The 27,106-nt window shown below is 34.4% G+C and overlaps 5 protein-coding genes across 6 annotated transcripts; 4 read left to right on the top strand and 1 right to left on the bottom strand.

Moving 5' to 3' along the window:
- Positions 1-1,498: 1,498 nt before the first annotated feature.
- On the bottom strand, positions 1,499-4,638 carry LOC111496159 (exocyst complex component EXO70A1-like). Its single transcript, XM_023146484.1, has one exon. The coding sequence runs from the start codon at positions 4,084-4,086 to the stop codon at positions 2,038-2,040; it is 2,049 nt and encodes a 682-aa protein (XP_023002252.1). The 5' UTR covers positions 4,087-4,638; the 3' UTR covers positions 1,499-2,037.
- A 5,806-nt stretch (positions 4,639-10,444) lies between these two features.
- LOC111496237 lies at positions 10,445-13,032 on the top strand. Its single transcript, XM_023146612.1, has 3 exons — positions 10,445-10,697; positions 11,477-12,503; positions 12,584-13,032. The coding sequence occupies exons 2-3, from the start codon at positions 11,509-11,511 to the stop codon at positions 12,741-12,743; spliced, it is 1,155 nt and encodes a 384-aa protein (XP_023002380.1). The 5' UTR covers positions 10,445-10,697; positions 11,477-11,508; the 3' UTR covers positions 12,744-13,032.
- Positions 13,033-14,671: 1,639 nt separating this feature from the next.
- LOC111496209 (molybdate transporter 1) lies at positions 14,672-16,482 on the top strand. Its single transcript, XM_023146576.1, has 2 exons — positions 14,672-15,815; positions 16,072-16,482. Exons 1-2 carry the CDS (start codon positions 14,688-14,690, stop codon positions 16,297-16,299), a joined length of 1,356 nt encoding a protein of 451 aa, XP_023002344.1. The 5' UTR covers positions 14,672-14,687; the 3' UTR covers positions 16,300-16,482.
- Positions 16,483-17,213: 731 nt separating this feature from the next.
- On the top strand, positions 17,214-22,246 carry LOC111496263 (syntaxin-32-like). The gene is made up of 6 exons (XM_023146646.1): positions 17,214-17,553; positions 18,004-18,261; positions 18,866-19,116; positions 19,234-19,409; positions 20,422-20,616; positions 21,810-22,246. Exons 2-6 carry the CDS (start codon positions 18,027-18,029, stop codon positions 21,967-21,969), a joined length of 1,017 nt encoding a protein of 338 aa, XP_023002414.1. The 5' UTR covers positions 17,214-17,553; positions 18,004-18,026; the 3' UTR covers positions 21,970-22,246.
- A 909-nt stretch (positions 22,247-23,155) lies between these two features.
- Positions 23,156-27,100, top strand: LOC111496160 (pentatricopeptide repeat-containing protein At3g53700, chloroplastic-like). Of its 2 annotated transcripts, XM_023146487.1 has the most exons (3): positions 23,156-24,119; positions 24,222-25,861; positions 26,614-27,100. In XM_023146487.1, the coding sequence occupies exons 1-2, from the start codon at positions 23,618-23,620 to the stop codon at positions 25,631-25,633; spliced, it is 1,914 nt and encodes a 637-aa protein (XP_023002255.1). In that variant the 5' UTR covers positions 23,156-23,617; the 3' UTR covers positions 25,634-25,861; positions 26,614-27,100. The 2 variants fall into 2 exon arrangements, with proteins under 2 accessions (XP_023002255.1, XP_023002254.1); XM_023146486.1 differs by having other exon boundaries at positions 23,156-25,861.
- The last annotated feature ends 6 nt before the right edge of the window (positions 27,101-27,106 follow it).

Genomic DNA, 27,106 nt, shown 5'->3' on the forward strand with positions numbered 1-27,106 from the left:
GTCCCTATAGATCAACTCGTGTCCTTTCAAGATAACCTTGACGTGTTGATTCAATATATTTTGTCTTAATTCATAAATTTTAGGAGGACTAAAATGAAAAGAAAAAAAAAATTGAAGAATAAATTAAGATATTAGAGAGAATCGGGCCCAGAAAAATCTTCTTGAGCGTTGTTTGTTGAACAAAATAGCCACCATGGAGCCCTCAAAGAGACTCTCACACCCCTTCCTTGGTATGAGGGATATCTATTTATTCTTCGACCTCTATTTATAAATATTCTTTAAATTAATCATTTTTTCGATGATAAAATATTTTTTAAAATTATAAATTTAAACATAATTCGTGAAATTCAATTTGTTGGTCGAAGATGTCTTAACCAGCAAGAAACGCTCGGGTTGGCTCAAGTTGGCTAATCGGCTAATTGATAGGACAGATGATAATTGGATATGAAATTAGGTCTAATCAATTGATTAAATCTTAATGCTTATTTAATATAAGTTAAAGTTTGATTATTTAATGAAGAAATATCAAAATAATTATAAAATGGAAAGACCAAGAAATGGTTCGAAAAATTCTATGGTGGAGGCTGTTCTTTTTGGTAGGTGGCCGACAAAGATTCAAAGGAAGCACTTGCAAATTTTCAATTGGTTGGTTCTTTTTGGAGAATCACCGTATGGTAAGGATAAACAAAGTAAGGGAACAAAATTTGATTGGTAAAAAAAGGTTGGTCAATGAAAGAGACTGGCCCCAAATGCTTCAATCTTTTAGAACATTTCAAAGGCAAAACCATTTCCCCATATGTGGGGAGATAGAAATTTGTTTGTCTCGGTGTTTGAAATTCAATTCGAACGTACCTTTGAAAGTCATTGAATACTAAATTTTGGTTGAAACGAGTCGTTTTGATACTGAATTTGGATGAGTAATTAGGCGATTGGAGAATGGGATTCGTGATTTAGTTATGTCACACCCTACCTATGAGCCACGAGATGATATGATATGTTATTATGCAGGGAATGGTTAAGAGTTTGCTAGCTTATCTTTAAGCGTAGATGATATGTTATGTTACTATGTCGGGGACATTTAAGAGTTCGCTAGCTTATCTTTAAGCGTGGATGATATGTTATGTTACTATGCAGGGAACGGTTAAGAGTTTGCTGGCTTATCTTTACGCGTAGATGGTTTGTTATGTTACTATGCAAGGAACGGTTAAGAGTTTGCTAGCTTATCTTTAACCATAGATGGTATGTTATGTTTCTATGCCGGGAGCGATTAAGGATTTGCTAGCTTATCTTTAGGCATGGATGATATATGTTACTATGCAGGGAGCGATTATGTTACTATGCAGGAAACGGTTAAGGGTTTGCTAGCTTATCTTTAGCCATGGCCGTCAAGATGGATCGTTACAAAAGTTTAGGACAGAGTTTTGCATCATCCAACAAGAGATCCTTAATTAACCCAATCTTACTATCAAAAACAATAAGCATCAACACTCAATCATGATATGTTATGAACTTCCGGTGTCACAATCAATGAATTAAGAACAATGGCTAACTATTCTCATTATCCAGAAAAAGAACAGACAGCAAAGAAAGAATCATGAGGCATCATCACAAGCAGATAAGACTATTGCTGACGCTCATCTGGCTTGATTAATCAATGAGTGAAAGGAAATGGAATACCAATAAGTATATTTTAAAGTATCATCTACAAACCTGATCATCTATCATGGCTGTCTGAGGTTGTTTTTCATTCAGCTCACAAAGCCAGATGCAGAATCCTCGTGAGCTAGGGAGCCAGTATTTCATTCCCCGTTCCGGCTAGAGAACGATTTTGGACGCCCCATCGACGATTCTTCGGGGAAAAGCATTAGATGACGATGACACCATATAGAAACGCTTTTCTCCTTTGCATCAAATGAAGTGATTGTACGAAACCGTTCGAGGTGTCTAGCAATTCGGGATAAAGGAATCGAATTTGATCATCCATCGATGTGGCTTCTTCCCGGGTTATACACAGCACAAAAATGGTGGTTGGATGGGTTACATAACCATGGAGTTGGAACGACGATGATCGGCTGCGCCATTGCTGAATTTCCCACTAGTCTGCCTAACTTTAAGGCTGCTGAACCTAAGTGGCTTTGGTTGATAAAGGGACAGTAACATTTTCTCCAGATTCTGCACGGTGTACTTCGCATACTTACTCGAACTCGGGTCTTGCTCGACTAGAGGACCATAATTCTGCATGTAGCTGCGATAAACAGGCACGATCGTTTGAACTATAAGCTGGCATGTCTTCTCCCTCAATTCTTTGTCAGTTATAACCCAGTTTGACTGCTTCTTATACATGTCTTCAAAAGCTTCATTGAACGTCTTAAGACGTTTCTTGACGAGATCACGGGCAGTAGCGCGCCCACCCGAGAACATGATCAAGCCCTCCCTGCTTAAATGGCTAGGAAGTTTACTCCAGCTATCCCTCAAGAAAACTGCAGCATAGTAATCCTTGTACTGTTCATGTTCCTTTACTTTCTCTCCCATTAGTTCTCCAACTTTCGTTCCTTTGAGGTGCTTATGTAGATGCCAATGGTTGTTCATGGCGAAAAAGTTCGACAAGGTAGAATCTTCATAAGCCTTTATCCAAGCGTCCAGATTCTGCTCAATGGCTCTAACAAGGTTCGTAACCTCACCAATAAGAAGACCCTCTTGGAACTTTTCCTTCTTCCAACTTCGGTGAATGACAAGAGCTTGGGTCAGGATCGGCCGATAATCGTCGCTGAGCAGTTTATTACTGTAATCAATAATGAAGCTAACCAACCTTGGAACTGCCCCATCTAAAGGTGGAGAGTTTTGCCTCTGTAACTCCACCTGAACTAGAAGTTCCCAGAAAATCTCGGCCACGCCATCAATAACCCGCTTAATGAGATCCCGAGTCAGGTTTTGAATTTCCAAACATGCAGCCCCGCCAAAGAGCCGATTAAAGTCGAGTCTCAGTTTGTTCAAGGATGCAAAGATATCTAACAACTTCAATAGCTTAATAGGATCGTTCTTGCTCTCTGTTACAGTTTTCCCAAATTGAAGAAATGCAAGAATACCTGCTTGAGTTACTATCTTTGCAAAGCAGCCCATCCAAACATCCAATCCAATCCTCTCAAAAACATCATTACAAAGCTTGAACTCAGCTTCAAACAAGTGTTTCACAGCAAACTCCAAATGCTTTCCCCATTTTGCAATGTACCCTTCAATGCTCTGCACATCATTGAACTCGGAAACTGATATCTCCAAGTAATCCAAATCAAGAGCCTGCAAACTAGCCCTAACGTTAGAACTACGAACTTCAACGTAAATGGATATGCATCTATCAAGTCGTTTATTAGCAATCAATCTCCCAAGAATAGCCTGCAATTTTTGAATAACAGTCACAGGCAATGGAGATGGAGCAATGCATGCCTGCTCACCGAGCGACGGGGAAGACGACATGGGAATGGGCACACTGTGCTCCATTAAAAGACGCCTAAACTCGTTCTCTAGTTTATCTAAAGCAGCATTCAAAAGCCCCCCATCAAGCCGAATTCTATCCTCATCACTCTGCAAATCCCTCAAAATTTTCAAAGATTTCTTCAAATTCGCAAGATATCTCTCATCAGCAACATTATTATCTTCCAAATACTCAACTATATCCTCCAACCACTGGATTGCAAGTCCACAGTTATCTCCCAAGAACCTCAAAGCCTCTTCCATACGTTTCAACACCGACAAATAACCAGGCAGATCATTCCTTGGGTCCGATAACAGAGACTTTTCAAGGCCATGAACCGCATCAAAAACCTTAAGCACCGCCGCCGCTGGGCCAACAGCTCGATTTATATGGCCACCAACGGCAACGAGAGCTTCCTTATCAGCACGAATAGGCCGAACAGCTGCTTCTAAAGTCGGCAATCTTTGGCTAATATCCTCCAATCTCAACCCAGCTTTCTGCAACGCAAACCCTAAATCCCTAGATTTCTCTAAACTAGCCTTCAACGACCTAGTAGCAGACACCAAATTCTCAATACTTCCCTTCCCCTTCCCATCAATCGACACCGGTGCCGTCATTTTCAACACAAAACCCTAACACCTCGATAACCAAAATTTCCAGAATAAAAAAACTTCGATTAAAAAACGAAATCAATAGCAAGAAAAACAGAGAGAAACAATAAGAAACAAACGAAACGAAGATTCGTAAATTTTACGGAAATCTCCATGGGAATCATCGAACCGGAGAAAATCCAAAATCAAATAGAATAAGTACAAGAATTAAACCCATGCCACAGTGTAGCTCCTTCTCAAAAGGGAAGAAAATCCAATCGCCAAAAAAGAGAAAGAGTAGCGATAAACAAACCAGAAAAGCCAATGGCGATGAAATGAATAGACCAACCACTGAACAAACAAACAGCTGAGAGAGAAAGATCGAGAAGAAAGTCAGATGGCGAAGAGAAAGAGAGGAAGAAATCTGGAAATTGAACTGAGTTGACTCAGTGAACTGAATCGGAAGAAGAATGGTAATTCGGAAATGGAGACCTGAGATTCGGAATCGGAGTGTAAGGATTCGATGAGAGGGAGAAAGAGTGTGAAAGTAAGAGGATGAAGAACACGCTTTTTGACAGCCTCGAGGAAAACCATTTCTCTTTCTATACATAATTTAAATATATTTTTTTAATAAAAAAAAGCTGAAGAGATTTATTAGTGATTTTATTCTACTCTGCTTTTGTTTTTTTCCTTTCATTGGAAAAAAAATATCTTTTTTTTGTCTCATTTTTTAAAATGTTTTCAAATTCTAACCTAAACTTTTATATATATATATATATATATATCTCTTAGAGTCGAAAGTCGTATGGTATAGTTATTCAAGTTAAAATTAAGGTATTAGACTAAAGTGGTTTACATTGACCTTAGGTCAGTACGTTTTTCAGCCGATCGACCATCTTAAAATTATGAGAAAGTGATCGGAGAACTAGACTTGAGTGTACCTAGAGATTGGATTAGCCTCAAAGAGTTGGTATCGAGTATCCTAAAAATGCAAGATGAAATTTTCGTGCTTTAATCTTCCTAGCGTACATGAGTCATCGAGTTAAGCTTAAGACACTAGAGCTAAAGCGGTTTACACGTTGACTTGGGTCAATACATTTTTCAGTAGACCGAGCATCTTAAGATCGTGAGCAAGTAATCAGAGGACTAGGCTCGAGTACATCCAAAGATTAGATTAGATTCGAAAAGGTAGTCTCGAATGTTTAAAAAATGTGCGATAAAATTTAAACCATCTAGATGCTTTTAATAAGCTAAATAGATCACCGCATCATCTATATATATATATATTTATTTAAAAGCTTTAAATAATCGGTAATATATATTAATCAAATATGTAATTTAATTAGATTTTTAGAGCGGGAAGAATCCTATTTTTATTAAAAATTAAAATTCTATACGAAATTTTGATTTTATTGAATATTATAAATTAATACATTATGAGAATTAAATAAATCACATAAAAACAAACTAATTAAATTACTAAGCTTTAGAAAGGTTCATAATCAATAAAATAAATAAATAAATATATATATATATATATATATATATATATATATATATATATTAAAAAAAAGCAACCAAATCCCTGTCCTAGCTCACCGACAAAAAAATGCCACCCATAAGATAAAAGTTTCACAAATAGTTCCTATCTAGAAATTCTTTAAAATATTTTATTAATTGATGGAGACTATTTATAATAAAAAAAATTAAAATTTAAAATTATAAGGATTAAATTTTAATTTTTATAAATATGAAAAATAAATTTGTGTTATTATGACTGTATTGAATGTTGTACCACCAATAAACGTGGTTATATAGAAAAGGTAATAAATTTATAGTATTGATTTCATATAATATATAGTTTTGAAAATATAAAATTAGGACAAATTGAGTTTAACTAATATATACCCGTTTAAATTGTATATATAATATTTTAACTAGTTAAATTTTATTGAATTATTTTTTAAAAAAATATATAAATATTATATATAATTTATGATAAATTAATAAAAATATAACCTATAAATCTTCATAAATTTTTAAATGTTTCATGAGACTTTCATTCATAACCGTCTAAAAAAATGTTAATATTGGATAGAATTTATTTCAAACTTTTATTATGGTATAAAAATACCTTTAACACTATTTAGTTGTATAAAAAAATATTTAAAATTTTTATTAACGAATACTATATATATACACTTCATAGATTAGTATTTTTTTTTAAGTTCTGATTTTAAAGTTTAAAGTATTAATAAAAGTAATAAGATAAATATGATAATATAAACGGTTAAAATATTTATTATCGAGTAAATTTATAAATAATGGCAATATTAGTCGAAAATAATAAATTCAAATATTCATCGACTAAAAAATTAATAAATGAACCTCAATTATTTTATATTTAACTTTATAAACCCCTCGTGTCCTTTAGACAGTATCATTAATTGAGTTAATAAGAGCAATTTTTGTAAAGGGAATGACCTTTAAGACAATGGGACCTAGATTTAACGTCGACATTTAACACCTTCATTAAAAAAATGTTATACTTCAAGTTAATATGTTATAAATTATATTAATAATGAATAAATTTTAATAAAAAAATTAATTTATATTATCCGAATGATTTCTCCTATTAAATTATAGTTTTTATGATTAATCCGTCTCAAACCATATAAAATGTTAATAATCAAATGCTAAAACTTAGGTCAAAAGATAAATAATAATAATAGAGTAAAAAATAAAATTTCAACCAAACAAAAAAATCAGTTCAATCCCATTTAAAATTGGAGTTTGATTAAATTTAAATTTTTATAAATGAGATAGAAAATTATCTTAACAGATTTAATAATGGAAGAAAATTAAATTTGTTGTTAATTTTTTTAAAAAAATGTTATTTATATTTGAATTCTAGTTTCATTCATTAATTATTCTCCAATAATTTTTAAAAATAAAATAAAATTTCAAAATATAAACAATATATGAAAATAAATAAATCTTTTAGAATATAAACCTTCTATTTTTATTAAGAATCGGATGACTCGTACCGGTTTATTATTCAATTTTACAACTGATCCGAATTCTAGGATAACGTCGACTCGTCGAAACCGTCCGGTCGGCCGAACAGATTTTTTTTTTATTAAACCGATGTGGGCTGGACCATAAACGAGTCGGGTGAATAATATATGGACCAACACAAGTTCCTTCGTTGACTGTCGATGTGGGCTGGACCATAAACGAATCGGGTGAATAATATATGGACCAGCCCAAGTTCCCTCGTTACTGTCCATTCATAAAACAAGAAAATCAAATTTATTATGTAATAATTAACCCATTAACAAATTAAAATAAATTTTATCGCTAAATTTTGATTAAAAAAATACTAACATTTACCATCATAAATTTTAAAAAATAATAATAATATAAATTAAATTTATGAAACAGTAAATTTTTAATTTTTTTTATTTATTTTACAACGCTCTATATTTTAAATACTAAACTAAAAGACATGATATTTTTTAATTGATTGTTTAAATAGAAGGATATTATTGAAATATTTAAAAATGTAAAGACGTTTTTTTTTATATATAAATATAAATTTTATAGATGTTTTTATTAATTAAAACTATAAAACGAATTTAAATGTATATAATAATAATAATAATAAAATAAATATTTGCACAATCTACCCCAAGAAAAAAGGGGAAAAAAAGAAATAAAGTGAAAGATGGAGGACCAAAGTAAAAAGTTGAGATAACCAAGTATGATTTTTCTCCCAAACGAAGTATCACAGATAAATAATTTGTTCCGACAAAAAAAAATATTAAGAGAAAAACAATATTTGTAAGGCTGAAAAAAATACTAAAATTAATATATATATATATATATATATATATATCTTTTTTTACCTTTTATCTTTATCAAATTAGACTCAGAATAAATGTTCTATAATTTTTCCATAAATTAACGTATTAATTAAAATATATATGAAAGAATAATATTGATTGTATTGGGTCACGAAGTACAATTCCTTCTAATTAGTCCCTTCGTCTCCCGGACGGATACGACTTCTTCCAATGCTAGAACACCATTGAAGACACTCGAGATAAGAAGTACATTGGTCGTGCTTCAACTGTGTTTTCAAAGCACAATTGAATGTAGATATCATGAATGGGAAGCCTACAATACCAAAATCTAAAATTTTAAAGATATTTTTATAATAAAATACAATTAGGGTTACTATGTGCCTGAACTCGCAGATTGTAGCATAGTATGCAGGTAGCTACCCATGCACTGGAAAGTTAACTGTGGCAGATGAAATAGTAACCATGGTTAGGAGTTAATAATAAAAATAGTACTACATTTACCTTTAAAAAATTAAAAAATAATTTATGAGGGAAAGATAATGGAAAAAAAATTTTGAATTTCTTTTAATGAAGATAAATAGAATTAATTTAAATTTTCGAGTATTTTTTAAATATAATATTAACTCTAAAATATATATTTTTTAATTTTTTAAAGAAGTTAAAAGAGTTTTAATTAATTTTTTTAGAGTTATAAAGTGAAACACTTTCATTTTTTTAAAACAAAATTATGTGTAAATTGAAAATTTTAAAATTTTAATTATCCTTCCGAAAAAATATATGCCATTTAATTTAAAAAAAAATATTGGAAATTTTATTATTTAAAATACATTAAAAAAACTAAATTATAGAAAGCTTATTCAAAAATATGTTTGACCAATTCAAAGCTATGATTTTTTTTTGGAAAATAGCTATATTTATTTTATTTACAAAGCGTGTGAGATAGAGAGGAGAGAGAAAAGAGATTCTTTTTAGTTATAAATTTATTAAAAAAAATTTGAAAAATAACTCATTTTACATACCTAAATCCAAAAGAAAAAGTGTGAATAAAGCAATGATTTTTTTTAAGATACCCAAATCATTTTAATCATTTTTTTAATAATAAACCCATTCAAACTCAATAATATATTTTTTTAATTATTTAAATCGTTTATTTAAAATTTATTTATTATCATTTAAAATATTTAATTAAGTTTTTAACTAAATTATATATATATATATATTAAAAAAATTATTTTTAAAAGTTATTCGAAAAAAAAAAATATATATATATATATATATATATATATATATATATATATTTTTTTTTTTTTTGAATTAACAGTAATAAAATTCAATATCAGATAACTTCATATGAACATCTTTCCGCTCGTTTTATTTCGATTTATCTATATATGATCCAATCGAATTTAAATACAATTCAATTATTGAGTCATTTTAAAAATAATTGGAATCTAAATACACATGATTTTCTTGCTTCAAGAACAATCCAAAGATATGTTAAAAAATTAAAGCAATTACAATATAACTTTAAAAATTATATATTTTGCATCTAATAGTTATTCAAATATAAAAAATGTATTTAATGAATATTTGATTTTTTTTAATTAATTGATGTATTAAATAAAAAATTAAAATTTAGATCTATAGATTCTATCATTTTGAATGATTTAAAAAATAGATGTAAAATAAAAAAAAAAATAATGAAGAAAACTTAGAGAAAATAGTGAGATCGGACGTTTGTTGGAGAAGAAAACTAGTGTTACCTTATACACTGAGCCTCGAATGAGGTAGATTGTGAGATCCCATGTCGGTTGGAGAGGGGAACAAAACATTATTTATAACTGTATGGAAACCTCTCCCTAAAATGTGTTTTAAAACGTTAGAGGAAGGTTAAAAGGAAAGTCTAAATAAAATAATATCTACCCGTGGTGAGCTTGAGTTGTTACAAATGGTATCATAATTAGACACGGGGTGGTGTGCCAGCAAGGACGCTGGCCCCTAAGGGGGTGGATTGTAAGATCTCACATCGATTGGAGAAGGGAACGAAACACTGAACGTTGGCCAGACATCAGGCAGTGTGCCAGTAAGAACGGTGGTTCCAAGGGGTGGATTGTGAGATCCCACATCGGTTGGAGAGGGGAAGAAAAAACTTCTCCCTACAGATACATTTTAAAAACTGCAAGGCTAATGAATATATCTAATGTGACAAAGAGGACAATATTGGTTAGCAGTGACTTAAACTGTTACACATGGTATTTGCTAAGGGTGAGTTTAAACGGTTACCAAACATAAATTAAAAATATATAAGGACTAAAAATATAATTTAAAATAAATGAGGGGTTGAAAGAAAATTACAAAATTATTTATTTTCTTTTGTTGGTGGGTGTTGGGGTAAAAAGAAAAGGGGAGAAAGTGGAAAGAGGAAAAAGTGGAGGGGGGGAATTGCAAAATAAAAGTACTAAAAGTGGAAAAATGAAGAAAAATACGTACAAAATAATTCCCTGCCAAAATACAGTACTGCACGGCATTGCATTAGTAGAGAGGTAAAGTTGTGGCGTTCTCACAGAGCTGAAAGAGGTGTGTTTCAGAAGCTCACTGTTTCACTGATTTTGAGGCCATTTTTAGAGACCGAATCAGAGAAAAGAGTCGCTCACAAGTTTCACAGTTCGCCACAACAATACCCATTTTCTTCCTTCCATTCACTGATTTTCTCTTCACAACAACCCCATTACTCGAGTTTCAAACCTCTTCCACACAGATTTCGAAACCCAGGTAAAGATTTCCCCTCTGTTCTTCAATCTATTCATTGTTTTATGGCTTCCCCCCTTTTTGATTTTCAAATGTTTCTGTAATGCCCTAGAGAAATCGAGGGTTTCTGTTCTTCGAACGCCTCTTGCGTGTTTAATCTCTCCTCCGATTGCGTTTTCGTCTCTATTCTTGCGATTTCTCCGATTATCGATTGAAACTATTGGGGATTTTTAATGTGAAGTTAATCGAGGCGAATGTGTCTGCATTTTGAGCTTTGGATTATGATTGTTCTTGAGAGTTTTCATCTGGATATTGTCCATTTCAATCGATTATTGATTCAAACTATTGGGAATTTTTAATGTGAAGTTGATCGAGGCGAATGTTTCTGCATTTTGAGCTTTGGACTATGATTGTTCTTGAGATTTTTCATCTGGATATTGTCCATTTCAATCGATTATTGATTCAAACTATTGGGGATTTTTAATGTGAAGTTGATCGAGACGAATGTTTCTGCATTTTGAGCTTTGGATTATGATTTTTCTTGAGATTTTTCATGAGAACGTTTCTTTCGCTATTGGATCTGATTCTGCGTTTACATTTAGTTCCTAATCCCTAAAGTGTTTCAATCTGTTCGTTTTCTTGTACTTCTGATTACATGAACTGTGTTCTTACCAATTAGCAGATACTAATAATGTTTGTATTTACATTGGTTTCTGCTGATTCTGATGGATTTCTGAAACTATTTGTCTTTGTCAATGAACACAAATGCCATTGATTCAGAAAAAGAAGCTATGATTTTGCAGGGGTTGGTTTTTCAGAGTGGCAATTCGAAATAATGCTGAGAAAAAGAACGAGGTCGGTTCAGAACGATCAATATAGAATGAATCAGCTGAATGTTCCTTGTTCTAGTTCTATTTTCAAAAGATGTCACCTGTTTACTGGCTTATCTCCTAAAGGTTTAGATTATGATTCAGCTAAAAGTCCCACTTCTCCTCTTGATTTTTGGGTATTCTCTCTTAAATCTCCTAGATCATTATCCAATGAGAGCCATAGAAGGAACTGGGATTCTAGTAAAGTAGGGCTTAGCATTGTAGATTCCTTAAACGACGATGACAATAAACTATTTGGGAAAGTTCTTCGATCATCGGATAGTAAGACCGTTCTTTTCAGACCTCGAATTGTCGCTAAGAAGAACTTGGATTGTCCTTCAAGAGCTACTCTTTTTCAAGGACCTAAATCCTTGCCTAAAAACTATGTAACTTTCCCTTTATCAAAGACCAAATCTCCCATTGATCAGGGAAACTCTAATGTGATTTTTGAAATTGGAGAAACCCCATTAGAATCCGAGCGTTTCAGGAACTACTCTCGATCGTTTGATTCCTATAGGTCGTTTGCTCCTCGTCCTGGTTTAACTGTTAACAGCCTTGGTAGTAGTTCTACTACTGAGAGCATTGATTCTCCATGGTTATCTGAAGAACCTAGAGATTCAAATAAACGTCCCCTTGCGAAACCGTGTTCGAGTTCTTTGGGTGTATCTGTTGACAATGGATTTAAGAGGCCTCTCTCAGCAAGTGAGATTGAGCTGTCTGAGGATTATACTTGTGTGATCTCACACGGTCCGAACCCGAAAACTACTCATATTTACGGTGACTGCATTTTAGAGAGTCGTAATTATTTGAGCTCTTCTTCTGAGAATGAAATGAAGGAGAGATTGTTCCATCCTCTTAAGAACATGGATATGGCCACTTCATATTCCTTAAGCGACTTCTTAAGCTTCTGCCATTCCTGTCATGAGAAACTGGAAGAAGGAAAAGACATCTACATTTACAGGTTTGCCACAAGAAAAATCAACAGTCTTCTTGTTTCTTGCATCCCTTTTTACGAGAATAACGAACTCATGACCATTGCAGGGGGGAGAAAGCTTTCTGTAGCCTTACGTGCCGTTCTCAGGAGATATCAATGGATGAAGAGCTTGAGAAATCCATCAAAAAAACCTCGGTGAGTTCTCCCAAGTCTAATGCTGACCGTGATGAGGATCTCTTCGCAACGAGCGTTGGTGGCTTTGCATAAGCACTCGCCGCCTACGATGCCTGTTGAAGTTAACGGACACCCTTTTGGTCATCTGTTTGAAAAGAGCTGTTTTTATGTCCATTGGTGGCGGCCATGGATGATCATTTTTGTAAAATCATGGTGTCTACTGTCTTTGTTGCTTCACCATTTTTACATAAACTTGACTGTGAATGCCCTGTGAGCCTGTTTTTTGTGGCTCCTATTTTTGTGTTTCTTTCTGGCTTCATTTATGATTATGGCCAGAAAATAAGATGATGAATGGACCCGAAACTTTAGGAACTTATACTTTTCATCTTCTCTCTAGTAGGCTCTGAATTTTAAGTTTTTTTTTGAATGGGTAAGGATTTATTAGAAACAAAAATGTAAATTAGGGGTTTAGTAAACATAAAATTAAAAGTTTCATACTTTTATCGGTTGGAGAGAGAACGAAACATTTGTTATAAGGGTGTAGTGTGGAAATCTCTCCTTAGTAGACGCGTTTTAAGGAAGTCTAGAAGGGAAAACTTATAGAAGACATTATCTGCTAGCAAAGTTCGGGAGGGAAAGTTGAGGGGAAGCCTGAGAGGGAAAGTCCATCGAGGACAGTATATGCTAGTGGTGGTGGGAAAGTTAAGGGGAAGCCACAAAGTCCATAGAGAACAATACCTACTAACAATGACGGGAAAGCTGAGGAGAAGCTCGAAGCTCATAAAATTTTATACAACTTAAAGCTTTAGAGTGGAGAGGCTGAACACCACACTCGTGCGGGTTTCTTTTTATAGGTTGACACTCCCATTTAATTAGGGTTTAGGGTTTATTCGAGACACGCTAGCAACTCCACCTTTGGTTTAGTTTTTAAAAAGTTTTAGGATAAAAAAAAAATTAAGAAATTTCATTTTTGTTTTGCTTTAAAATTTTAATGTTATTTCTTTTAATTGACTTTGTATTAATTTAAAATGGAAATAAATGTGATTGGTTTGGAAATATGTTTGTTTACTCGAGCAACTGCAATTTATGTTAATATCGAATTATCCATTAAATAAACAAAAGTCAACCTTAACTTGAATTTCAATTAAATAATTAACAAAAGTCAACTTTATCTTGAATTTCAATTAACAAAATTGAGGATAATGTATATGCTAATTTTAATATTTTAAAATATTGAAACAAATTCTCAATTATTTTAAAATTTGTTTAAGGTTTCCCCACACAAGCTTTGTAACCGCTCAAACCCACGACTACTAAATATTGTTCACTTTGACCCTTTATATATCGCCGTCAGTCTCAGAGTTTTCACACTCTTATAAGAAATGTTTCCTTACTCTCTCAAACCCATATGGGGCCCAACGTCTTGCCTGACACACCATCTAATGTCTGAGTCTGATATCATTTATAACAACTCAAACTCACTACTATCAAATATTGTCCATTTTGACTCATTATGTAACAACCTCACGATTTAAAAACATGTCTGCAAGAGAAAGGTTTCCACACTCTTATAAGAAAAGTTTCGTTCCCCTCTCCAATCGATGTGAGATCTCACAATTTAAATGATTATGCTAGAAAAAATTTAGTATAAATCCGACCCAAATTTCTTTTATTATGTACTCGACTTTTTAGCCACATGTCGTCTTCAATTTTCTTTTTAAACACATGTAGTCATCGATTTTCTTTTTAACCACATGTAATCTTCGATTTTCTTGGTATTCGTGCTTGTCCTTATGTCCAACTTAATCCATAACAAAAAAAAAAAACCCTAAAATGATATTATTTTTGTGACATGAGCCAAAATTGAAGTCATATTGGGCAACCAAATATTAAATGTAAAAATAAAACAAATATCAAAATATTTAATTGGCTAAAAATAATAATTAATTTTGGATAAAAAATACTTTTGTTGTATGGAATTTCAACTTTATTCCTATTTAACTCCACGGCCAAATTCAAAACCATCTGACCCTTCTCATGGCTTCTCAAAACCGCCCTTCCCGATCCCTCGAAAACCCGCCGGAAACCGGTATTCCGATGTCGATCGCCAGTTTTCCGGGCAGAGTAATGGAAAAGCTGAAAGCCAATCTGGTATTCCGGTCAAAATTGGCAGAATTGAACGGCGCAATGGGCGATTTGGGGACATATATTCCCATAGTCTTATCCCTAACACTCTCCAAGGATCTCAATTTAGGCACCACATTGATTTTCACCGGAATCTACAACATCATAACCGGCCTAATATACGGCGTTCCGATGCCGGTCCAGCCGATGAAATCAATCGCCGCCGCCGCCCTGGCCGATCCTGAATTCGGCGTGGCAGAGATCATGGCGGCCGGAATATTGACCGGTGGGATTCTGTTTTTTCTGGGTGCGACAGGGCTGATGCATTTGGTTTATAAATTCATTCCGTTGCCGGTTGTGAGAGGAATTCAATTGGCTCAAGGCTTGTCTTTTGCTCTCACGGCTGTTAAATATATCCGTTATGATCAAAATATGGCGAAATCCAAATCTCTTGACGGTCGTGGGTGGCTTGGATTTGACGGATTGATTCCGGCCATTGTTTGTGCTTGTTTTGTAATCGTCGTCAACGGCGCCGGAGAAGAAGAGCACCGTGAAGAACCACTGGCGGAGGGAAGTAAACGAGAGAAGGTGAGGAAGATCATAACAAAACTTCCATCGGCGTTCATAATTTTCTTGCTCGGTGCCGTTTTTCTGTTCATTCGAACGCCGGAAGTGGTGAACGGCGTTAGATTTGGGCCGTCGCCGATGAGTGTCATCAAGATTACAAAGAGCCAATGGAAAAAGGGGTTTATAAAGGGTACAATTCCTCAGCTTCCTCTGTCCATTTTAAACTCTGTGATCGCCGTTTGTAAGCTCTCCATGGACCTTTTTCCCGGGAGGGTTTTCACCGTCACGTCGCTGTCGATGACGGTGGGGCTTATGAACATCATCGGTTGTTGGTTCGGCGGCGTTCCGACCTGCCACGGTGCTGGTGGGCTTGCTGGCCAGTACAAGTTCGGCGGCAGGAGCGGCGCGTGCGTTGCCTTGCTTGGCGCCGCAAAGTTGCTGCTTGGCTTGGTTCTCGGAAGCTCTCTTGCAAAGGTTCATTTTTTTTTTTTTAATTATTAAAATTTACCATTGATCCTTAAAAGAGAGAGTTGACCTAGATTAGTCAACGCAGGTTTAGTAAAAACAAACAAAATGTTGGATAAAGTTTAATAGTTTATATATGAGTTAACCTCAATTTAATATAGGAGTTGACCTCAATTTAATTTAATATAAGAGTTGACTTCAAAAGATCGATTTTGACCCTAAACCAAAACTTTAACCGATCGCTTCTTATTCTAATTCTACGTAGGTTCTAAATCGATATCCAGTAGGGATTTTGGGAGTTCTATTACTATTTGCCGGAGTGGAGCTGGCGATGGCAGCAAGAGACATGAACAGTAAAGAGCAGGCGTTTGTGGTACTAATATGCACTGGTGTCTCACTAGTGGGCTCTAGCGCTGCACTAGGGTTCTTGTGTGGCATGGTGGTGCACGTCCTCCTTTGGCTTAGAAAATGGGGCCGAAGAGATCACCATTAGTTTTTACATTGTATTTGATGATCGGTAAATAAGATAGAATTTGGTGTTTTGAATTAATGTTTGAAATTCATTTCTTCGAGTTGGTGGGGATGAATTAGATTGCTCTCTAAATATGTTGGTTTAGCTTGTTTCGGGATTTTGCGAGAAGTTTGTATGTACATATTTTCTATTTTTGTACGTGATTTTTTAATAATAATGATTTTATCTCGTGTTTTTATGAAAATTTTGTGGGTTCAAGTTTTTTTTCTCTAATATTTATATAATAATAATAATAAATGATTGTGAATATAAAATAATGAAGAATAAGGATAATTTTGCATTCAAATAATCAACGACCAATTTGGCCAAAGAATTAGTGCAATAATTTGTGATAATTTATTCCCCACTTTCTCAAAATACCATTCGAAAATATATATATATATATATATATATATATATATATATATATATATATATATTTACTTTATTGATTTTATTCTTTTTCTCATATAATATTATTCTCATATCACCAAAAAATCAACACAATAAAGAGTGGTTGTAAATATTAAATAAAATAAACCTAAATATGAAAGGATTCATATATTAGTTAATGAATTATTTAAATATTGAATTGAAAAAATTTATTCATGCATTAATAAATAATAATAATAATATTTATAGATTAATAATTCATTATTTAAAGCTAAAAAAGTTATAAAAATTCATGAATTTTAAAATTTAAATTAAAATCTAAACTCCAATAATAATTAAGTATATATTTTTATTGAATTAATAGTGTAAATATTTAAAATAAATTTCCCCTAATTTAACCTAGAATTCCAAAATTAATAATACTATTACATAATTAATTATTTATTAAAAAAAAATATTTTTTATTCGTTGATCAGTAGCGGGTAATTTCCTCTATTTTTCTGTTCAGCGCCTCTTTTCATCAGCTTACTTAACTCGGTCCGTTACCGCCATATTTGTATATTTTTTTTTTCCGCAATCTGATTGCCTTTGGCTTCAATTTCAATCGATGATCGAACTTCATTGATTACTCACTCTTTTTGATCTGTAATTTGATTCTTATTTTTCGGATTAAGTGCGTCGCCGGATATTGAACGCGTTTCTGGCCGATTCGGGTGAATAGCGATTTTGATCCAGATCTAGGGTTTTACTTCCATTTCTCTCTGAAATTGGCGCATTCTACCGTTTCTTTTTGCTAGAGTTTCTATTTGACGCCTGAGGGATTCGTATCTCGCGTCTGTGGAGGTAATTACATTTTTCGTTCTACTGTTTTTTTCGTTGTTTGTTTGCAAATTTAGGTCTAAGGTAGAAATGTTTGGTTTAGATACTTGTAATTGACGGTGTCCTGGTATTTCTTGGCGTAATTTGTGATTCGAATACTTGGATTGCTTTGTACCGACATTCCTCTAGACTGATTGGCTTAAGGATGTATCGCGTTGAATTCTGTTTACTCGGATTGTTTTCACTCTTTCGATGAAATTTCGAATTCTATCCGTTTATTAAATGACGCGATCTGATTTTTTTTTTTCAATTAATATGGACTAACATTATGAAGATCAAAACAATTTTATGGCAACGGAAATTATCTAGCTGAGTTTTATTTTAGTTCCATGGTAGCTTTAGCCGATGATAGTCTCATTATTCGATAGTGAAAGTCCATTAATTATGCGAATGGTTTTCATGATATTTTTGTAGAGTTTGAGCTTACCGAGTTGAAGATGGCTGTCAAAACAGCGCAATCATTTAGAGATCGGACGCATGAATTCCAGAACATAGCAGAAAGGCTAAAGAAGTCTTTCTCATCTGGCACTGGAACAACAGGACCAAGTGTTGGTTTAAAATCAGAAGAGCAGCGTTCTGCTGTGGCTCTGCAGTCAGAATTTAATAAGAGGGCTTCCAAGATTGGGTTAGGCATACACCAGACGTCTCAGAAACTCTCAAAGTTGGCAAAATGTAAGTAGTTGAATTGAAAGTAATCTGCAGCGCAGTGCAGCTGTGCCGTCTTGAAGTATGTAGTTCACTGCAGACACCATTTCCAATATATATATGATGATTTAAGCATGTCATGTTGACTCATTGATAAATTTCCTTCATTTGAGGGCCTTGTTTAGAAAGAAGTTGGCAGATTTTGGTATGCATTGTGCCTTGGTAAGATGTTTGAGTGGGTAACATGTGGGATGGTTCAAACGATTCAATTAGGCATTGAACATTTTCCTTGAGAGTTCATTTAATTATCCAAACATATTCTTCAATTCTGAAAAAACTGCATCTGTGATTCAATCCCTTTGTAAATTGCAACTTTTTGAGACTTTAAATTTAGGCAGCTGATTTTATTTAGGCCTGCGGAATGCAAGGGAGAACTAGGAGGAAACATTTCTCTGTTTTGCATGGGTTGGTTTTATTGTCAGTTACGAAATTGAGTTTAATGCATGTGGAGGAAGAGAGTGCCTAATGTTGCCAATGAAAATAATTTTTCTTAAAGATAATGCATGGAGCATGACAGTGAAACTTTCCAATTTGTTTGATTGAATTTTGATGTTCACATCATGATTTCCAGTGGCAAAGAGGACTTCAGTTTTTGATGACCCAACAATGGAAATTCAGGAGCTAACTGCACTTATTAAGCAGGACATTACAACATTGAACTCTGCAGTTGTAGATCTTCAGCTTCACTGCAACTCTAGACATGAAAATGGAAACATGTCCAGCGATACTACTAGTCATTCAACCACTGTGGTGGATGATCTTAAGAATCGCCTATTGAGCACAACTAAAGAGTTTAAAGAAGTTCTAACTATGCGAACAGAAGTAAGCCCAAATGTTACACTGCGTTGTTTTTTCTTGAATTGGCTTTTCTCTATCTCATTGATAACCTATTCCAGCATTTTTTTTAAAATGCTTACATTATATGTTGGTTTAATGAAGAATTTGAAGGTTCATGAGAATAGAAGACAACTATTTTCTTCTACTGCTTCAAAGGAATCTACAAATCCTTTTATGCGCCAACGCCCTTTAGCTTCCAGGTCCAATGCTGGTGCCTCAAGCGCACCCCCTCCTCCGTGGGCCAAGCCGTCTACATCTTTTTCCAAAACATCTCCCGGGTGAGAATTGTTTAAAATTGTTATGGGTGATATATTTCACGAACTTTGAACTTTCTAATTTATGCAAGGCATATTCTCAACTGATTAGTTTTAGATGACAGAGGGATATCTTTAAAATATAATCTTGTGGTTTATGGTGCTTGCAAAGGCACCTTCCTGAACCTGCAGGTATACAAATGAACTACCACTGAATTGGCTCATGAACTATATGATAGGGCTGAAATTACTAGTGTATGAACTTATGTGTGTGAAGGGGAACCATGTGAGAGGGTGTGTTTGGGTGGGGCTCACAGGTTTTGTTAGTTATACGAGGGGCCCTGTAGGTGGAGGCTTATAGAGGTGAGTCGCTTTGTAGGGAGGGCATCTTTTTGGTTTTGATTTTCTGGACTTTCTCTTGTGCCTTGTGTGAAGTAGGCGTGGGAAGCTCTTGAAACTTCCTTGGCTATAGTGTGTTGATAAGTAAAATGGTTGGTGCAGCCTATCACTACATGTTCAACTCTCGGTCCTAGTCGTCATAATTTACTGAATGTTAGCTTTATCTTTTAAAGGATAAACTCAACCATTTGGTGTATGAAGCCTCTTATATTACCAGGGAAATAACATTGAATCCCAGATTTCTTTTATCATTGGCATTTATGAAAATTGCTGTACTTTATAAAATAACCTTTTCAGAACTGCCTTATTTTATTCATTTTCTTTGGATCGGTAATAGACTTAGAAATTATTATTGGCCAGGCAAGGCTTCTTCAATTCGTTATTATTGCCAATTGGAGGAATATTCATATTTTTTGCCTTTATGTTGATGCCTTCTCTTGTGTTGCATGTGTTTCCAATGAAAGTTCACATGTAGCTCCTATATTAAACAAAGTTCTCAACTTCATAGTTGTGTCCTATTTTTTCTTCTCTGCTTGAAATCCCTTTCTTTGGTCTTGCTGTTTCTACTTCCTGTCGAACGTAATTAAACATTTATTTTGTGGTGAAATAACAAATTATGTTGCTTGTAATTGTACAGGAAGCAGGTAGATGGGGAGAGTCAACCATTGTTACAGCAGCAACAGCAACAGCAACAGATGGTTCCATTACAAGATACTTACATGCAGAGCAGAGCTGAAGCTCTTCAAAATGTAGAATCCACTATTCATGAATTGAGCAATATCTTCAACCAGCTGGCAACTCTGGTTTCTGAACAAGGGGAGATTGCAATCAGGTTCTACCCTCATGCACCTATATCAGAATTTCTGATTAAATGATTACATTTATGTTACAAACAGAGCATGAAACTTGGGTCATATATTGAAATTATCTGTATGGTTTTGGTATCCATAAAATGCAAATTGATCTCGACTCTGTATGAGTTTGATGTGCTACACAAGACTGAATGGGTTTAAATATCGCCTTTATTAAAACTGGATAAGTTTACCTGCCAAAGCTTCTAAATGTATTGGGTCTTTTTACCATTTATTTTATCACTAATATAAGATTCAATCATGTAGTCAGCCATATTTCCATTAAAGTTGGTTTCATCTTATGATGTTTTTGACATGGAATCAAACCAAAGAACAACATATGTGCTTTGTGGATGAGGAATCCCTAAGCCTAAAAAGAGGAGTCAAACAAGATCTCCCATCTATATTGTCAGTTTTTGAAGAAAAGAAAATCCAATAAAATATATGAAAGAGAGTAGCCTAGCTAAGATATTACAACACTTCTTGTGCTTAGTAATCAAAGTGGAGGAACAGAATCATTAAAAGGAAATGGTTACTTCTATATTTCAATCTGGTGAAATAAGACGAATATTTTAGATATTCTTGCTACTTATTGTTCATTTTTCTGTGATTGTTAAAACTGGAGTAGAGCAGGTGAGTCTTGATAACTTGTTATTTATTTTGATGACTGATTTGGTAATTTGCTGGTTTAGTGCATCTTAGTAACTGGCTAAGATAACCTCTTATTGGGCTGACTTAGACTAAATTCACTTATGTAAACACGACATTTAGTCAGTTACATTTACCGTTTCCCAAACTTTTCTTTTCGTTAGATGTCCTCTGTCGTCGTTCTTTTTTTTTTTTTTCTTTTAATATTTGGAATGTGGAGAAGTGGGAAGAGGAGAGGAAGAGGGAATATCCCTCATAGCTAATAGAGTTGCAAGAAACTCTCCTATAGACTTGTATGCCAAAAGAATAATAATTTCTATGAGCATAAACTAACCCTCAAAATTTCTTTAGGGTTCTAATTTAATACCCCACAATATCACACCAATCATATTTCTCCAAACTATCCGGCTAGCACAAATGACATGTATTTCCACGATATATATTTTCAGGCTAATTACATTTTCCGTATTTCATAAGTCTCCAATTAGATTGCAGTTCAAAAGTTAATATGTGTTGGTCGTTGCAGGATTGACGAGAATATGGACGATTCTCTGGCAAACGTGGAGGGGGCACAGGGAGCTTTGCTCAAGTATCTAAACAACATATCTTCAAATAGGTGGTTGATGATCAAAATTTTCTTTGTACTAATATTCTTCCTTATGGTCTTCCTATTTTTTGTGGCATAGTCGTTGAAGAAAAGAGATGTAATTGGAAAAACTCAAGAGAAAAGAAAAATGTTTTTTGTTGTCTATTATTAGTAGCCCTTCGTATTCTTTCATATACTTCCTTTAGCCACCCCCATTTTATACTTTTCAGACGGATGATCTGGATTCTGGTACAGTATAATGTTGATAATGTGTCAGTTTGTGAATTGTAAGAGGAGTCAATAACATCGTGACGATTGCCATAGCAATCGGTAAACCCTTTTTTCCTCATTAATTTATACTTAACAGTTTCTGTCTCCATATATCGTATTACTGCTTCTGAGGGTAGTGTTTGGATAATCAAGTTGGAAGTAGAAGAAAGGACCAATGTAGAAGCTAAACAAGGTAATGAAATGCAACCTTTAGATTCTTGCAAGGGATTCTCTCCATCCACAAAGGACTTCTAGTTATCGAGGTAATTATCAAGTCATTATAGTCTCCATGTTCATGAAGTTTCTAACGTCCAATTGACTAAATAAATTTGGTTTTAAATTCTACTTCAAAGCTTAATGGTTTTAAACCTTCTTCACTTATGTTCTATGGACCAAGTTTTGAAGCATCATTTTCACCGTTGATCGATTTTTGGACTTAAAAGAGAGCAATGAGATGCACAATTTAGATGGATTATAGAGAGATTTTGAACTTAGATAAGGTACAGATCTACGAATAAAATTTGATTCGTACAAAACTCACGTTGATTATTGAATTGTCTTTAATTTTGGTCTTAAAATCCTCATTTGACATAACTATGGTCGATTTAAATTAGTTGGGTTTATTGAGAAGGATTGGTGGGTGTTGAATTAGATAGAGAAGAGAAGCATTATTGACCCATTACTCGTTAACTAAATGGGTTTGAAATTTGAACTTACGAGAATATATATTTGACTTTGTTATAAAAAAAATTGTTTTTTGAATATATATATATTTTTTTTTGTTTCTGATAGAGATATGTTTGTGAATTGGAAACGGAGTTTTAAGATTTTCAAGATTTTTTAAATTAATAAGTAAATTAGTAGAAATTGAATGAAAGATTTAAAAAAATTAGGGTAAATGTATTTAAAAATTACCGTGGAAATTGATTATTTGATAATTATTTTGTTTTTTAATTTTTAAATCAATTTTTTTAGTTATTTAAACTTTTTTTTTTTTTTTTTCGGTTTAAAGACGACAACTAAACTTGAGAATATAGCCTCGAAGTTAATTTTTCTCCCAAAAAATCTCTCTCTAGCCTCACCTCCCTACTCCGCCCTCACTGCTACCGTCCGCCACGCAGCCGCCCGCCGTCTCTCTCTTTTCTTCTTCGCAGTCGCACCGTCCTCACCGTCCTCTCTTTCGCCGGCCGCTTCTTCTTTTCCGCTTGTCCGAACCACCGCCCGCAATCCTTCCGCCATCCAAACCCTCAAACCCTGGGTTTCACTATCTTCACGGTTCGGTTCAGTTTCCGTTTCACCTTCAATTCCTTTCTAAAACCGAACCGTGAAAACCACTATATAAGCTTCAATTTTGAGTAATTTTAATGAAGGAGAGGGCTTTCGCCCCTAAAAACCCGAATGCTTCGCCCCTGCATCCGTTCCTCCTCCCCTCTCGCCGCCATTGGAGTTCAAAGCTCAACCCCCATTCTTAACCTGCCATGCGTTTTGCTTCAATTCCCGCCATTAATTATCCTCACCGACTTACCCGGAAACTTCGCTTTTCGGTGAATTATTCCACTTCCTGTGCTCTTAGCAGTGTAAATATCATCCAAGACAGCAATACCCACAATTGGAAATACCTCGATTTGCAGTCACGAATGCAGAATTATGCGGCTTCAGGTGATCTTCCTGAAGCTTTAGAGACTCTGAATTTCATGAAAAATGTTGCCGGGAAGCCCTCTATATATGATTACAACGCGTTGTTTCATAGATATTTGAGTTCTGGAAATGTTTCGTTAGAACAATTGGTTCAAGTCTATATCGGAATGAAGAATTTCGGGCCATCACCAAACAGAACAACTTTCAACATACTTCTTAATGGATTTCTGTCATTAGGTTACCTGAGAGATGCATATTTCTTTGCAGAAGAGATGACCAAAAGTGGGATGAATCCATCGTTCACATCCTTGTCCAAATTGCTTAAAAGTTCGATGAAATCAGGTAATTTAGTGGATTCTATTTGGATATTCAAGTTCATGTTGAGATTAGATCATTTGCCTACTGAACCCACTGTGGCTATGTTTATTTGTATGCTTTGTAAAGCCAGGATGTTGGAAGAGGCATACAGGTTTTGTGCTAAACTGATATCTAAAAATCTTAATTTTCAAGCATACGTGTTTAATCCTGTTCTTTGGGCATTGTGTAAGTGTGGCAAGAGTTCTCTAGCTTTGCAGTTGTTTTATATGATGAAAAAGAATGGCATAGCTCATAATGTATGTTCATATACTGCTTTGCTTTACGGATTTGGAAGGGAATGTTTGTGGGTTGATCTTTATAGTTTCTTAGATCAAATGAGAAGTGATGGATGTAAGCCGAACGTCGTTACTTACACGGTTATTATTAAGTTTCTTTGTGATGATGGGAGGATTGTTGAAGCATTTGAAATCTTGAAATCCATGGAAATTGAGGGTTGTGATCCTGACTTAGTAACTTATAATATAATTATCCGTGCGCTTTGCCTTTATGATAGAGCATGCGATGTTCTTGAGCTTTTACAGTTGATTCATCGTAGAGGTTTCTCTCCCGATCCGTATACATATGCTGCTTTGGCTGGAGGGATTATGAAGGTAGGAAAGACCAAAATTGCTTATGAGTTATTACGTAAAGTGTTCACGAGAAACTGTACTGTTGACGTTGTTGTGTACAATATATACTTCCATTGCTTGTGTCGAAATAATAGATCAAGAGAAGCCTTTTCTCTGTTGAAAAGTATGACAAAAGGAGGTATTGTTCCAACTACTGTGTCATATAATACAGTTTTAAGGGGCTTTTGTAGAGACAATGAAATTCAACATGCTTTGAAGCTATTAGAATGCTTCGAGTGGCCTGAGAGCGGCCCTGATGTCGTTTCATTCAATACGGTTCTCTCTGCTGCATGCAAACTTGGGGATTTAGTTCTAATTCAAAGGGTTTTGCAATACATGGAATGTAAAGGTGTTGAGCCAGATGTAAGGAGCTTGACTTGTTTGGTTCGATATTTGTCTACAGTGGGACGATATTCAGAATGTTGGAGATTATTGGAATACATGATATGTAACGGCCCTGTTCCCTCGAGTGTCACTTTCAATATCTTCCTAGACAAGCTTTGCAGAAATGGATTTACTAGTAAGGCATACCAGATATTTGAGCGTATACAAAAAGCTGGGTTATCGCTTGACCGAAAAACTTATAATATTCTTCTACGTTCCTTTTTAAGAAAGCGTGATATCAATCTGGTGGAATGTCTTATTCAGGATATGTACAAGCAGAGATTGGATCCTGATCTTTTTATATATGGTTCCAAGATTAGTGGACTTTGTCAAGAAGGTAACATTTCTACTGCTCTCTTTACTAGGGATCGAACTCTAGGGAATGGACTTACTCCATCTATGGAAATGTGCAATAGATCGTTGAAGACCGTTATGCATAAAAATAAGCATCGGGATATGACTTGTCACGGAATGGTGACGACGTAATGGCACAATTCAATTATTTGAGTTCTAAAGAAGGAACTTTCATTGGTTCTGAATCATGGTTTATATAGCATGGGAAAATTTGTTCGAAATAGAATTCGAGGGCTTGTGAATGGCTATATGTGTGAAGAATGAGCTATTGATCACATTCTCATCCCGTGCACCAACATCATGAAATGCGACGAGTAGTGCCGAAGGACCTTTTCCATGAAGCTTGCCCTGCTTTTCCTGGTAAGGAGATTTCATTAACATTTCTTTTTTGTGTCATGAATCTCCATAATGCATTGCTTAAGATCAGATAAAATTTTAGGCCCTGTTTCTCTCATCTTGCATCTTCTTTGTAAGTCTCAATTCAGAAGCCATTAATTTTGTTGAGGTAATTGTAATTTGGATCTTAGCATCTTCTTCGAGTCTTGGGCAAAGTTAGCTATGTACTCTGCTGTTGTCGATATTAGTGACTACGAGGGTAGAAAAGATGATATCTGAGCTCGAATTAAGCTACGTTTATTGAACGTTAGTTTTGGTTGTCTTAGACTGGAGATAAAGATATGAATTTGTTCCCTTTTTATGGAACTTTTTCTTTAAAAAACTTCGAGAGTTGCTGCAGACGACTGTAGTTACTGCTAGGATTTGTGATGTCTTTTTCTCATAGTATCTCTGTTAGAAATAAATAACTCAGATGTGTTTATGTGGGTCTAGTGTAACAGGTTTGTCTGGAAATATACATATCCATATTTTTCCACCGCGTCGTGCATCTCGTGTCATTGTCCTTCGTCCCGCTTCGATTTGTTATAAACCATTTACCACTCATCATTTCTTTTTGCATATTTTGTGTTGGTGAAGTCTGAATATACTTCTCTTGAGAACCATTATAATCTTGACGTTCTTTGATGAAACTTGATAGCATATTTTTCCTATAAATCTTTTCTATATGGTTGCCCAATTAACATTTATTCATTGAGACAAATATTTGGTGAATCCAGGTATTGAACAAACTCAGCACAATGCCATTTATGGTTGATCACTGGTTGATGGGTTGCAAATTAAACCAACGATGCTCGGAACCTGTCAATGATTGATTCCTATAGCTGCGCATGGCAACGGTTCGTCCAAGTCGATTAGTCCTCGAATGCATAAGGGCTCTGCAAATTTTCTCCTAACCGGACAGCCATGAGAGGACGACCAGTTAAATCAACAAGGTTGAGAGGTATCCATGGTGGCAGCTTCCATCTTGAAAAGGTAATCAAAATTGATGGGAATTACATACGAGATTGAATTTGAAAATAAAAATACTATCGGGATCAGATATTACCATCCATGGGTAGGCGTTTTTAGTTGATTTTTCTCATTTCAAAGTGAACATAGCTCGCACGAGCTCGATCTATCCAGAAATTCTAAATAATCGTTGAACTCAAAGGGAATGAATGAACTTGCAAAATGCAATCATATATATATATATTATACTATCCTCACACA

Source organism: Cucurbita maxima, unplaced genomic scaffold (assembly GCF_002738345.1).
Source record: "Cucurbita maxima cultivar Rimu unplaced genomic scaffold, Cmax_1.0 Cma_Scf00022, whole genome shotgun sequence".
In the NCBI taxonomy this organism is placed as follows: Eukaryota; Viridiplantae; Streptophyta; class Magnoliopsida; order Cucurbitales; family Cucurbitaceae; genus Cucurbita; species Cucurbita maxima.